The following is a 16,064-nucleotide window of genomic DNA, read 5'->3' on the forward strand; positions in this document are numbered from 1 at the left end:
GTCGACTGCAACATTAGTTTGATATTGTCCGCTTTGGGTCAAGCCCGCACGGATTTGTTTTTGGGTCACTCCCAAAAGGCCTCAAACTAATTGGGGTTGGACAGGAATTATATACACCTTCCAACTTCCCCTCATCCGATGTGGGATGGGTTTGTAACCCAACAGTTTTCGGGTATGGGTACCCGCAAAATCGGGTTTGGATATCCGCGGGTACCCGTTTCAGCACCCCTACTACCAGCAGCAGTTCTTCTTGGCCCTCTGCAGTCAACCTTCTTCTCTGGGCATGGCTCCACATCAAACGTTGACAATAAGCTGTCTTTAGATGGTTGATATCTAGATCTTGGAGAATTGGTTTTGGATTTGATTTGCTGTTAGGTTTGTGATGGATTTGTGGAAAGGTAGTTAACTCCAACCTAGAGATTTGAGTATAGAAACTAAAAGACGGGTAGAACTGTAAAGCACTGTATTGTGCTTGAGTTGAATTAATACTCTCCATGATTACACCACCTTTTATAGATTCTAATTCTAGTGTACATGAAAAATATATTATAATTCCATAAATATCTTATTGGTTTAATTTTTCATTATTTTTAATTGATTTCTTTCATTATTCTTGCCATAACTCCATCTATTGGCTTCTTGTTCTCCAAATAAGATGAAACGCTTCTTAAATATGAATTCAACTTGCATAAAGAATGTGTAGAACAGATGGGAAAAAGTGTGGAAAAATGCTTTGTCACCTCTATGTCATGAAGATCATAGACCTTAACATATTTCGTATCCTTTAAGGTGAATCCTTGATGTTTCCAATAAATATCCGTAAACGATAAGAAGTAGTTGCCCATAACTCATCACCTATCGAATTGTCTCAGATAGAATGTCTCCACCGGTGCATTAACCACTCGGGTACGAGAGCCATGAGGTAACCATAAGATTTTATGGTCGGGTAAGTCTCTCACTCATCCGTCGCCCACCCAATTGGGTGGTTTGCCAGTCCTGGTGCTACCCAGCTGGATGACACCCTTTGGTTGCTTTTGTGGCACGGCTTCATCTAGACTCTGATCACCACCTTCACTCCTTTGCTTCTTTCGTTCCTCGACTCTCCTTTTGTAATGCTTCATCAAGAGCTGCTATCACAACGTGGAAGTGATGGGTCATGGTTCTCGTCTGTGGCCGACTCATGTCCTTCATTAATTGGAATTGAATATGATGCGTGTAATCCATGGTCACATAATCCCTTCTTATTAGAAAGGATTTGTCCTCAAATCCAAGTCACCCGTTACAAAGTAACATATACTTTAATAAACACATCAAATGTACAACTAATGCTCACTTGGGTATATCAACAGTTACTCCCTCGGTCCCTGATTAAGAGTCACACTTTGACCGGACACGGGTTTTAAGTAATGTAAAGAAAAGTTGGTTGAAAAAGTTAGTGGAATGTGTGACCCACTTTTTTATATTGGTTTTATAATAAAATGTGAGTGAAGTGAGTTAGTGGAATGTGTGACCTACTTACCATTTATGGTAAAATTGAAGTGTGACTCTTAATTGGGGACAAACCGAAATGGAAAAGTGTGACTCTTAATCGGGGTCGGAGGGAGTACAATATATGAATAGTTATTAACACGTCCCAACACTTGAAAATGCACCCAAACCCAAACCTCGAGTTGGAAAATCATCTCCTTCCGGCACTTCTTAGCCCGACGAGCATTGTGCTCACTCATATTGTAAATTATCTTGAATAGCTTATGTTGGTTGATGCAGATGATGAAACAATGATGAAACATTTTTGTACCAACATGAAATTGTGATGAAACTTTTTGTATCCCACAAAGAGTTAATGACTTCTAAACTTATACGGAAGAAGGTATTAAAATGAAACATGAATGAAACTTTTTGCATGAGTTATGCAAATTTCATACTTTTACACCAACATGAAACAACGATGTAACATTTGTATAAATTGTGTAATCTCGTCGGTTCATTTACCGGTCCAATTTTTGAAAAATTGATTAAAGTCGTCCCCTGAACGTTAATTGGTGTCAAATATTAACCAACAGAAGCTGATATTTGCTTGGAATTCATATTTTTAGTGCTTCTTATTAGGACTAGATTATTTCTTAAAGCGTACTACGTCGTCAACATCTACATTCTACTAAATTTTTCACCAGCCTTGTTTTCTTACCTTATTTTTTAAGGGCGTGTTCACCATGTGAACTCATATATGTCAATTCTTTCAAGATTTGGGACACTGTTCCAATGGGTACCGGAAGGAAGGTGGCGTGTTTAGACCCAGTGACGAAGCCAAGATTTTTTGCCTGGGGGCCCAAAAACTGTTTATAATTGTGAGCTATTTTTTTACATCGACATTAATATCTCCGTAAACAACTGCAACCTAAGTGGAAGGAATAGTGAGGGATGGAGATGGTAATGAAATAAATACTAGTGATAGAAACTAGAGATATATACAATAACTTTAGTAAAAATCAATCCCGACATCAAAATTGCACAATGTCGTGAAAATGACCGTATTTGCATCTTATATACTATTAATAACATTTCTTATTAACGATTATAAATCGTAACATCAAATAAATCATATAATATCATTTTTCACACATATTCATTATTCGAAAGCTTACTATAGTTAAAGTATTAAAAAAAAGTAGCCAGAATAATAACTACTATAAATAAAGTACTAAATTTAAAAATAGACTATAAATAAAGTCTAATATTTAATAAGTGATAAAGCTTTCAAAAGTCTATAGAAATGGTATATATTAAGATTCAAGAGTAATTGAAATGAGCTGTTTTGAGGAAATAACATACTACTACTAAAATAAAAAGGAACAAAAACCCTGTTGTTTCCAGGATTCAAACAACTAACTTCAGGAAGGAAATGAGGAATATCAAACCAACTCGGCTACCAACATGCTTGTATATCTTAGGAATGTATACTCCATATATAGTAATAATTTCAATAGCTGGGGGCCCAGTGGCCCCCCAGGCCCCAATGTGGCTTCGAACCATCTTCAATGGTACATTAAAACCTAAAATAAGATATATAATTAGCTTCAATAGTACTCTAAAACTAATCTATTTTTAGTTTTTGAGTAAAAAATATTTATTTTTAGGTTTACACTAAACCAAACAAAAAATGTTTCCAAATTGAGGACAACTGAGAGAGACGGATGTGGGTATCTGGAGGGCCAATGAGACATTTTGTGTCAAAATGTGGAAGCACTGCTCCAAACTCCAATTCAAATACCACGAAATTTTCAAGATTCAAATTTATCCCAAATCTGATGAACAGTGCGTGCCACTGAAGAAATACAAAAAAGTAAATAAGAAACCAAATTATTTCAATAACATGAAAAAGAAATAGTACTACAAAAATAAAGAAAACGTTGGCTTTTTTTATTTTCTAGAATACGTAAAATTTGACCCTTTTTATATAAATCTTTTGTAATAAGAATATGATTTATGTTTTTTTTTGGTTAACAAAGTTAACATAATTATTCAGTTAAATATAGTAGAGAGAAAGTGTGGGAAATAGCGGAAGGGATTACCTCATACATTTGCATACTACATTTTATAATACACCGTTAAATAGTTGACAAGTGGATCCTATTTAATGCTTAAAAAGTTATTTCTAAATTTATTTCCTTCACTTTCTTGCTACCATATTTAATCAAAATAATTTTGTTAACTCTTGTTAAAATAATATTATAGGTCAAATTTTACTTTTTTAAAAAGATTTATACAAAAGAGTGTACGTTTATGTATTCTAAAAAATATAAAAATGTCAAAATTTCCCTTTTTATTTTATTTTATTATGATGATTTACTTTTTAAAAAGATTTATAAAAAAGAACGTCTCTCTTATATAAAATAAACTAAAGCTTGACCAAATTTTATGTTTTATATAGCTATTATCTTAATATAAATATATATTCTATAAAAATAATTGTAAATTTTTATTAAGTTTAAAAAGTTGACATAATTAGTTGACTATATTTTTAAAAATCTGGTCTCATTCTACTAGAATCAACCAATTATGTCAAAAAAAAATTAATTAATTAAAATTTTACAATTATTTTTATGGAGTACTATATTTTGTATATTATTTGTATTTCGACAATAGCTATATAAAATATGAAATTTGGTCGAATTCTAGTATATTACATTTTTATATAAAATCGACATCTTGTACGGATATTAAAAATTATATAATCTCAATAAAAATAGAAAATAAACAGTAATAAATAAAATTTTAAATTTTTTTGAATACATAAAAATTTAATCTTTTTATATAAATATTGTGAAGTAAATAAAGTTTGATTTATTAAATATTTTTAACAACAATAACATAACTTCTTTGATTAAATATAATAAGTAAAAGTGCATGAAATAACAAAACTACTTTGATTAAATATGGTAGTAAGAAAGTGAAGGAAATAATTTTAGTAATAACTTTTTTACTATAAAAGGGGATACACTTGTCAAATATTTAGTAGTGTATTATAAAATGTAGTATGCAAATGTATGAGGTGATCCCTTCCGGGGAAATAGTTATAAAATAACTTTTATTTCCATAAAATAAGATTCACTTGTCAATCTTTTAATTAGGAAATGTAGTATATAATTATGAGGTGATCCCTTCCAAGTTTTAATTAACCAAGAACATAAATCATGAAGATATTGAATTTGAGTTTCATTATATTTGACAAAATTAGTTTTCAATTTTCCTTTAAAAGGTCTGTTCAAGATTGGATTAATTAACATAATAAAATATTTAGCTAAATAACTTTGATTTGATATATGAAAAAGTGAGTGTAAAAAAAATTAATGAAATGTAAATTATATTTTTATAGATTAATTTTAAAATTTTGAACAAAATTTTTATATAGAGCAATATTTTTAAGGAGAATTTAATTTTCGACCTTCTAAAATCAGAATCGAACTTTTTCTTGTAGTATACACGCATGGTTTTTGGTTAGTATGTGCAATTCCTAATATTGATATAAAATTGAATAATATGATGAATATAATCTACTACAATCAATATAACACGTATAATTTTGTACTCCCTTCGTCCCGAAAAAACAAGACTAGTTTTATTATTTTTGACCGTCCTCCAAAATAAGATTAAATCTAAATATAGAAAGTTTTCAACAAATAATAATCACACACATCACTTTTAATATGAAATCCATAATCCACTAACACTCGTTCCACTACTTTTTTTATCTCTATCTATTATTTTTTCTTATATCTCTCTTACTTTACCAATTGTCCATTAAAATTCGCGTCATTTACAAATTTATTTATTTTTTTAGGGATGGAGGGAGTATTAAATATGAGAAGGGAGTTCGTAATTCTACGGACAATTATTGATGATATATAAATCAATTGTAACTTTTACATATGAACTAATCTAAAAGCTTAACTAAAATACTAAATTAAAAAAAATAGAAGAAAGTTAAAATATAGGTGCAATGGATGGATTTAATAGTTTCAAAATCCACAATTTTACACCTAGCAAAAATGTAAAAGAGAGAAACTATTTGTTTATGCATCGTTGCGTGAGTGCGTCTTTTAAAACAAAAAAATAATAATAAAATCACGAAGAAATATGACTTACCAGAAAGTAATTATGAAAAACGAAAGATTCATACATTCTTTATGAATTCAGAGTAAAATGGTCATCAAAGGAAATTTTATATTTGATTTTTCTTTATCTAGCCGCTCAAAAACGTGAATTTTTTCTATTTCAATAACTTAAAAGGTGCAAATCATTTTATCATTTTTCAAGGGACTAATAATGACGTCCATATATTGAAAATAATAAAATTAAAATAAGATATTTAATAGTAAATGAATGAAAAAGAAGATATAATATATTTATTGAAAATTTTAAATAATGAAATTTAAAATAAGATAGTATTTAATATTGAATTAATGAAAAAAGCAATATGAGAAATTTAATGAGAGAATATACTACAAACGGAGTACATTATTAATTTTTTACTTTTGTACTCTTATTATTTATATAAGGATAGTGCCATATACAAATTTGAATTCAGACGTAAAAAGAAAGTACCTTAAATACTACAATTCAAAGTCAAGCGTATATTTTGGTGAGAGATTTCGTTTTTCAGAAAACTACCATTTGATTTTGTGTATAAACAGCTACGTTTGGAAAGCTTAAACATAATACTTACCAAATTCACTGTGGTAACTCGAATTCGCAATATCATTATAAATATGTAATATTTATTTACTTGTTTTCATTATCAACAGCACCATACAATAAACTTTGTTAAGAGAAGAAGTTGAAGAAACTGAATTAACTCAACTTTGTTAAGAGAAGAAGTTAAAGACTTCTGTCTCGGGTTAATCCTTCGAAGCTTGTTTTCATGTTTTGGCGTTAGATTTTACTACATATGAGTTGTATGTGATCGAGCACAACAATGTTTTTGATTCGATATATGATTTCTGTCGTTTGTTGATACAGAGGATGGCAATATTAGGACGACGATCGGTCCTTCCATGGCCTTCAATAATACCTTGTTTCTTCGTCCTTCTAACTATGATCCATGCAAACAGGTTTGTTTCTATCTTTGTTTGAAATTTAAATGGATAGTAAATTGTTATAAAAATTATGATGGTCTGTCGGTCAGAAAATCATTCGTGAACACCACCATCGGCGAATTAAACATTGTAGCCTATTCATAAAGAAAACATTTTTCAGTTGAAAAACATCAACTATATATTACACATATATGATTGATTTTTTCAACAATTTCAAAAAAAAATTCACACTTCATAGTTTTTCTGACTAATTATAAAAGTTACACGGGTGGTCCGACCGACGTTTTGACTAAATTTTATGATTTCTTTAGACAATTTGCTCATAAATTTATGTTTAAATCTATACCCGAATTAAACCCTAAATATTCCTCCATCTGTTTTATAGACAAAATATAAATTCCTACATTAGAACAAATGAAATCAATAACATCACAAGATTTGTCTGTAAATATATTTATATATTATTAACAATTTAAACTTGTGTGGCAATATGGACATTTTTGTTCGATATCCGAGGTAATTGGGTGTTCAATTAGGAAATAATATGGTATATGTAATTATGAACTTTGATTTGCAGTTGAACCATACCATTCTTTTTTTATAATTCTTCTTCTTCAATTTCATAACAAATAATATCAAATTATGAGCAGATTATTTCCAGTGAGTAATCAAGAGTTATCACCTCCAGTCCAGCTCCATGTAACGCCCACCCATGTAAGTCTTTTTAAGTAAATTTTAACACTTTATACAAAAAACTGAAATTTATTACTACTGCTACAAAGCTAGTCTAGAAGATCAAATTGTAACAATATAAGCATTATTTTGGGGCAGGTGGAGATTGACAACGGCATTGTTAAACTGACATTAATGAATCCGGGAGGCTTGATCACAAGCGTCGGATACAATGGGGTCGACAATATTCTTGAGTATAGCTTAACCGAAGACCGAAGAGGGTTAGTAGAAATGCTTCAAAAACTATGAGAAAAATTGCTTACATTAGGTGATTGGTATTTGAGTGAGTGAGTTTTTGCAATGCAGATATTGGGACATTGTGTGGAGCAGGCCGGATCGCAGTGGCAGCAATTTCGACATGTATGTTTATCTCTATTTATCATAGTATAGTCAAACAAGTTTTCGTAAAATTGAAGTGAGCATTGTTGTATGCAGGCTGTTTTGTACAAGATTCAGAGTTATAGTAGCAACTGCTGATCAAGTTGAGGTTTCATTCACAAAGACAAGGAATCCATCCCTTGATAAAGAAGTGCCTCTCAATGTCGATAAAAGGTATATTCTGTTGCGTGGATCTTCGGGTTTCTACTCTTACTCCACATTCGAGCATTTGCAAGGATGGCCTGCTCTCAACATAGATGAAGCAAGAATCGCCTTCAAGCTTCACCAAGACATGTAAGCAAACATTTTAGTCTGTCATACAAAATTAGTTCACTTTCTATTTTAGGTACTTTTCACCACATTAAACTACTAATTAAGGTGGGTCCCACCATTCATTCAGTAACACTACTTAAATTGACTCTTCTCATTTTCTTGCATTAAAACATATGTCATCCCCAAAGTGTTTCCTTTTGTGGGTTGGTGTAGGTTTAATTACATGGTAATATCGGACGACAAGCAGAGGGTCATGCCAACAGACAAGGACAGACAAGCAGGCGATCTGCTTGCTTATCCGGAAGCCGTTATCATATCACATCCTAGCAACCCGCAACTAAAAGGAGAGGTGGATGACAAGTATGAGTACTCGTGCAATAACGAGGATAACCACGTGCACGGCTGGATCAGCTCCACTAATCCGCGCACCGGATTCTGGGTGGTGATGCCTGGTGATGAATTCCGAGCGGGCGGCCCTATCAAACAAGACCTCACATCACATGCCGGCCCTACTTCCCTAGCTACGTTTTTCAGTAATCACTATGCCGGTGACACCTTTGGCGTTAGCTTGCACAATGGGGAGCCGTGGAAGAAGGTGTTCGGCCCCGTTTTCATGTACCTCAACTCGGGTCCCAGCACTAGTGCCATATGGGATGATGCCAAGAGACAGGTCAGGTCCCTACCTTTGTTTTCACCAAGATTTACTTAATTCTCTACATTTACATTTTTTTTGTTTTCAATATATATTAGACAGCAGAAGAGATGAGGAAATGGCCATATGATTTCCCACAGTCACCAGATTTCCCTGATGTCAATCGACGCGGTGCAATCACCGGCCGCCTTTTGGTACATGATATTGTAACGGCACCAGCACAATCAGCCTACGTCGGATTGGCTCCTCCCGGAGTTGTAGGATCTTGGCAAGAGGACACTAAGGTCAGTTATTATGTTAGTCTATGTGTTGGCAACTGAAACTAAATATATAAATATAACTATCCCACATCAATGCTCATTGAAAACTGAAATCACTATATAAGTCTCATAGAACTCTGCTAAAATCCTGTTTCATTTCTCAGGGCTATCAATTTTGGACACGAACTGACAAAAACGGCTACTACAGCAGCAGTGGTGTCAGAGCAGGCACATACAACTTGTACGCTTGGGTGCCAGGCGTCATCGGGGACTACAAACACCCCTACGACATTACCATCCTTCCAGGAAAACAAGTTGCGGTGGGCGAAGCCGTGTACAGTGCTCCAAGAAACGGTCCAACGCTCTGGGAAATCGGGATCCCTGACCGCACTGCTGCAGAGTTCTACGTTCCCGACCCAAACCCTAACCTTGTAAACAAACTATTCGTCAACCACGCAGAAAAGTACAGGCAATACGGGCTGTGGAGCAGATACACGGACTTGTATCCTCGTAACGACCTTGTCTACACCGTTGGAGTGAGCGACTATCGCAAACACTGGTTTTTCGCGCATGTAAACAGGAACGCCAACGGACAGTACTTACCAACGACGTGGAAAATCGCGTTCAACGCTAAAAACGTGATGAGCAGAGGAACGTACACGCTTCAGCTTGCGTTAGCATCCGCGAGCTATGCAGAGGTACAAGTAGGGGTGAACGACCGGCCTCATTTCACCACGGGGAAGATCGGGAAAGAGAACGTGATTGCTAGGCATGGGATTCATGGGCTCTACAGATTGTTCAGTGTGAAAATATGGGGATCTCTGTTGGTGGAAGGAACAAACACGATATATCTCAGGCAGTTGCGAGGTGGAAATCCGTTCTTCGGCGTCCTCTATGATTACATTCGCCTCGAAGCCCCGCCCCGGCCTTGAACTTTCACTACTAGGATTACATAGCCATAGCCTTATATTCATATATTTTTTGGTGCTTATATTTTTTTCTGTATTTAGCTTCTTACATGTTTTTTGATTCATATAATATAGTTTTCTAGGTAATATTCCATACAGGAATGAGGTTATATTTTTTTTTATCAAAGTATCTTTATAGGCTTTTGCTCTCTAATTCCGATTCAGTATTTTCAAACAAGTCTCTCACGCCAAAATTGTGTAGTTTAATGGATTAAGGGGAAAGGAAAATGGAGATATAAAATGAATCAGAATAATTCATATTCTTGGTAGGTGATTCATAAGCTTTGGTATGCACAAGAAATACAAAAAGGATGGAACTGTGATTTCTTATCAAATTTTATTCCCATGATTGGTAGCTATGAATTAAGTATAAAAATTGAATAAAATATTTTATATTACCAAAATAGTTATTTATAGTATCGTAATATACAAAATATGGGCTATATGTGCTGAATATTTTGGGCCACATACAATTTGTCTTCAGAGCTAATTCGACAGCATTTTGAGAATTTCATATGGAGTAATTCAACATTTTTAGTTAGAAAACTGAATTTGTTCTCATTTTCAAAATTTTGGTGTGATTAGAAGAATTGATGAGGGATAAAAATTAATAATAATCAGTAGTCAATAAGATATATTGTAGTTTTGATGATCTCTTTAGATATATTGATTGTTTTTACTTGGCAACTCGTCTGACTTATACTTTATCCGTTCCATTCTAAGTGACACATTTTCCTTTTTGAGATGTACTTGTATAAATGACACATTTCTTAAAATAGAAACATCACTCTCTCTACTTTTTCCCGTTTTTGAGATGGCAACATCCTCTCTCAAAAATTTGGAGAGGTTGGACCATTTGCTAATCGAATTGGACCAACCCTTTAAATTGTCCCATATTATTATTGGCCCATGTTAGTTGAAGCCTAGCCCACAGTTAGCAACGCGTTTTAATACCATGATCGAAATTCACGGGGTCCATAAAGAATTTTAATTAGTGAATAAAAATTGTGATGCCAAGAATCATCTAAGATGTTGCAGAGAATGTTTATGCATTCAAAATCAAATTGCTAAGTGCTAAATTTTGGGTTTTTGCAGGAAAAATAGAGAGGGAAGAAAATTTGTAGGGAATTGTGTATATGTCCTGAGTTATGTCCAATTATACCGAAATGCACTAATGGAATGCAAAGTCAAGTAGTTGGTTTTCCCTTAGAGTTCGTTTACTACATCATCACTACCCCTTGATTTGGTATACAAATGTATACATAGTATAGGTGATGCAGAAAACGTACGGAGAAGAGAAAGACTGAACGGATAAATATTCCAAGAAACCCTAGTTTCTTTGAAAAATCGAAAATAATGTTAAAACTCAAAAACTGCGCTCAAAACAAAGTCTACGCTATTTATAAGCGTTTAAAAAAACCTAGAAACTCGAAAGGAAATAAAACGTAAACTAGGAAATTAAAATGAAACCCTAAAAAACAGTAAATTGCCAATTTGACCCCCTAAACGACGTTAGATGGCCAAAAAACATCGTCCATCATCGCGACAGTGTCGCGATGAGTTCGATTTCTAAGCTCGATTCGCAAGCACCGTGCGAATTTCAAGTCATTCTGACACCGGACGTTTTCGGCCCGTTTCTTGCTAGAACTGCATCATACTCCCCTTCTTGAAAAAGACTCGATCTCGAGTCTGCTTCATCTGTTGTCGCTACATCATTCCCGTCATCTGCTTCATCCTCACTACCACCCTGATATGGAGACAAATCAGCAACATTGAATGTAGCTGACACATTGTACTGACCCGGCAAATCCACCTTATATGCATTATCATTTATCCGTTTGAGAATACGGAAAGGACCATCTGCCCTTGGCTGCAACTTTCCCCAACGGCCCCCAGGGAAACGCTCCTTCCTCAAATGAATCCAGACTAAATCCCCCTCTTGAAAAACCACCTTCTTCCTCCGCTTATCAGCCCGCAGTTTATACTTGTTATTCTGCTGGATAATGCGATGCCTCACTTGTTCATGCAACTCTCGAATGTGCTTAGCTTGCTCCTCCGCATCAGCGCTAAACTGGTCGGTGATGGGAATAGGCACTAAGTCCAAAGGAGTGATCGGATTGCGGCCATAAACAATATGGAAAGGACTCGTACCAGTTGTTCTATTCTGCGACTGATTATACGCGAACTCCGCCTGTGCCAACACCAAGTCCCACTGTCGAGGATTGTCACCAACCAAACTGCGTAGCAAATTCCCCAAACTCCTATTGACAATCTCAGTTTGTCCATCAGTTTGTGGGTGATATGCACTACTAAACTGAAGTTTCGACCCCATTCTTCTCCACAAAGTTCGCCAAAAATGACTCACAAACTTTACATCACGATCAGAAGTAAGAGACTTAGGAATACCATGGAGTTTGACGATCTCTCGAAAGTACAACTGAGCAACCTGACACGCATCAAACGTCTTGTTGCAGGGAACAAAATGAGCCATTTTAGAGAATCGATCCACCACCACCATGACTGAATCCTTCTGTCTCTGTGTGCGGGGCAGCCCTGCCCTAGAACGAAATCCAAACTAATATCTCCCCATGGCGCTGTAGGAACTGGGAGTGGAGTGTATAAACCCGCATTACTGTGACGGGTTTTGGCAACATGACATATCCGACACCGCGCCACAAACTTAGCCACATCGTGCTCCAACCGTGGCCAGTAGAAATTAATAGTCAGCAGGGATGTAGTCTTATCCTTCCCAAAGTGACCCGCAAGGCCACCTCCATGAGCCTCATCAACAATCGCTGCCCTCAACGAACAAAGTGGGATGCATAACCTGTTTCCTTTGAAAAGGAACTTCTCGTGAATCTGGAATTGCTGAAAACTCCCCTTTGCACACCTTGCCCAAATATCACGAAAGTCAGGGTCATCACGGTATAGATCATTAAAAGTGTCAAATCCCACCACACGCGTCTGCATAGTGGACAACAAGGCATGTCGTCGACTCAACGCATCAGCCACTCGATTCTGCACGCCTGCCTTGTGCTTGATCACAAAGTTGAACATTTGTATGAACTCCACCCATTTAGCATGATGAAAATTCAACTTGTGCTGCCCTTGTATGTATTTCAGCGCCTCATGGTCAGAATATAGCACAAACTCCTTGGACAAGAGGTAGTGCTGCCAATGGTCAAGAGTGCGAATGATAGCATAAAACTCTTTGTCATAAGTAGAATACCTCTTACGGGCGTCACACAACTTCTCACTGAAAAAGGCAATCGGTTTCTGATTCTGACTCAACACTCCACCAATCCCAACATTCGAAGCATCACAATGCACCTCAAACACATCATCAAAATTAGGTAAAGTCAAAACAGGGGCTTGGGTTACCTTTAACTTTAAAAACTGGAATGCAGCGTCAGCCTCACTGCTCCACATGAACTTCCCACCTTTCAAGCATTCGGTGATCGGAGCAATAATGCTACTGAAATCCCGAATGAAACGGCGATAAAAAGAAGCCAAACCATGGAAACTCCGAATGTCATGAATATTAGTCGGCGTCGGCCAACTAGTGATAGCTTCAATCTTGCTTTCATCCATGCGTATGCCCTCCTTAGTAACGACATATCCCAAAAACGTCACTTCCTCTGTCAAAAAATGGCACTTCTTTGCGTTGGCGTACAACTTCTGCTCACGCAGCACTTCAAAAATCGTTCTCAAGTGTTCCAAATGCTGCGCAACCGAACTACTATAAACAAGAATGTCATCGAAATAAACGACAACAAACTGACCAATAAACGACCTAAAAATCTGGTTCATCAGGCGCATAAATGTGCTAGGCGCATTCGACAACCCAAACGGCATGACCATCCATTCGTACAACCCATCTCTCGTTTTGAATGTCGTCTTCCACTCATCGCCTGGCCTTAGACGAATCTGATGATACCCACTCCTCAAATCAATCTTCGAAAACACTACTGACCCATGGAGTTGATCTAATAGATCGTCGAACCTGGGGATCGGAAATCTGTACTTGATAGTGATTTTGTTGATTGCTCGGCTATCCATACACATCCTCATCGAGCCATCTACCTTGGGCACCATTAGAGCCGGAACAGCACACAGACTCATACTCTCACGGATGACCCCCTTCTCAAGTAACTCCGACACCTGTCTCTGCAACTCCTCGTGTTCTTTAGGCCTCAAACGATACGCCGCCTTATTCGGAATAGAAGAACCAGGCACTAGATCAATGCAATGTTGGATATCCCTCATAGGAGGCAAACCTGCTGGGATTGCCGCTGGTAAGACATCCTGATACGACTCCAGAAGCGACTGGACTTCCTCGGGGATAGGTATGTCCTCAACGTTCCCTTCGACCACCACAAGCACAAAGAAATTGTTGGCTTTGGTCGCTGCCGCTACAAAAGTAGATCGCGTCAACAGGGTGCTACTCCCAACCGCCCTCTCATCCTTGCTCGCAGCAGGTTCGCACTTCTCGTCTGGACTGGGACACAAAGTAATGGTTGCTCCATCCTTCTTGAAGGTATATGTATTTTTGAAACCATCATGCTTGACTCGTCGATCAAACTGCCACGGTCGACCCAACAACATATGACATGCATCCATAGGAATGACATCACACCACACTTCATCTTGATATCGCTTCCCAATGGAAAACTGAACGAGGCAACGCTTATGAACCTTTAACTCACGTCCCTTGACAAGCCACGAAAGCTTGTAAGGTTGGGGATGATCCACTGTTTTCAAACCCAATTTATCCACCATGGTCGCAGAAACCACGTTTTCGCAGCTACCCCCATCAATTATCAAATTGCAAACCTTCCCTTTTGTGGTGCACTTTGTATGGAATATGTTGTGTCTTAACCACTGGTCATCCTCTGCAGGCGATAAATTTAGAACACGACGAACGACCAATGCACTCCCCCGATCTGCATAAACCAACTCGGTACTCTTGTCGGAGCCAGAGCCATCATTCTCAGAATCATCAAATATAGGTGCATCATCATCCCCAACGAATGTGACCATCTGCCTATTGGGACAATCAGCCTGCATATGACCGAAACCCTGACACTTAAAACACCTGACAGGTTGTCGTGCTCTCGGACCAGACTCAACAGGCTGCCCTGGTTTTGCCGTGACCTGCTGTTTCGCTGCCACTGGTACTGCTGGTTTTGACGATCCCGTCCCACTGCTACTCCCACGAAAATTCGTGGATTCCCGGCCTCCTGACCAACGACTCACGACTTTCTTTCCTTTCAACTGCTTTTCAACCCTAAGAGCAAGCCTGCAAACATCCTCATAACTGAAATACTGTTGCAACTGAACAACATCAGCGATTTTAGAACGAAGAGCCCCAAAATAGCGAGCGATTGTTTGCTCCTCTTCTTCCTCAACATCACAACGCATTCTGAGACGATCAAAGTCAGTAGTAAAATCCTCCACAGACACATCACCCTGCTTACAGACATGGTATTCAATAAATGCGTCTTGTCGATAGTGCGCAGGAAGAAATTTCCCTCGAAGCAACTTTTTCATCTTTTCCCAAGATTGAATTTTGGACTTTCTTTCCCTCGCTCGTTGTCTCTTCACGTGCTCCCACCAGACAGAAGCATGTTTCTTCAACTTAATGGCAACCAATTTCACCTTATTGCTATCACTGATGTTCTTGATATCGAAAACACGCTCCACAGTATTTAACCAATCAATGAAGTCATCAGGAAGAGCCTTACCCTCAAATTCTGGAATCTCAATCCGCATACCGATATCACGCGCTGGGTCAGCCCCATAGTACCCGTTCTCGCGCTCCCCGGCACGAGCAAAAGGATTATCACCGTCATCATCGTCATGATTGGAAAGATCTGAATCCGAATTTGCCCCGGTTGAGGTCTCCAGTTGCGCTAGTCGTCGCTGGAGGTCTCGAACCTGCTGTCTCAGATCGTCGTTCTCGACGTCACGCAGATCACGCTGCCGTGCAGCTTCTTCGTGTGGAGGATCCCCACGTCCTCCACCACGACCGCCACCACGACCACCGCCACGTCCACCGCCACGTCTACGTTCAGCCATTGATAATCAACCTGGATCGTGATACCAAATGATGCAGAAAACGTACGGAGAAGAGAAAGACTGAACGGATAAATATTCCAAGAAACCCTAGTTTCTTTGAAAAATCGAAAATAATGTTAAAACTCAA

The 16,064-nt window shown here is 37.3% G+C and overlaps 2 protein-coding genes across 2 annotated transcripts; one reads left to right on the forward strand and one right to left on the reverse strand.

The window, feature by feature from the left end:
* Positions 1 to 7,086: 7,086 nt before the first annotated feature.
* LOC121764102 (rhamnogalacturonate lyase-like) lies at positions 7,087 to 9,933 on the forward strand. Its single transcript, XM_042160177.1, has 8 exons — positions 7,087 to 7,112; positions 7,247 to 7,310; positions 7,428 to 7,549; positions 7,635 to 7,688; positions 7,764 to 8,000; positions 8,193 to 8,649; positions 8,730 to 8,915; positions 9,056 to 9,933. The coding sequence occupies exons 1-8, from the start codon at positions 7,087 to 7,089 to the stop codon at positions 9,821 to 9,823; spliced, it is 1,914 nt and encodes a 637-aa protein (XP_042016111.1). The 3' UTR covers positions 9,824 to 9,933.
* A 2,296-nt stretch (positions 9,934 to 12,229) lies between these two features.
* Positions 12,230 to 15,937, reverse strand: LOC121764103. The gene has a single exon (XM_042160178.1). The coding sequence runs from the start codon at positions 15,935 to 15,937 to the stop codon at positions 12,230 to 12,232; it is 3,708 nt and encodes a 1,235-aa protein (XP_042016112.1).
* Positions 15,938 to 16,064: the final 127 nt, after the last annotated feature.

This window comes from Salvia splendens, chromosome 14 (genome assembly GCF_004379255.2).
Source record: "Salvia splendens isolate huo1 chromosome 14, SspV2, whole genome shotgun sequence".
Classification (NCBI taxonomy): Eukaryota; Viridiplantae; Streptophyta; class Magnoliopsida; order Lamiales; family Lamiaceae; genus Salvia; species Salvia splendens.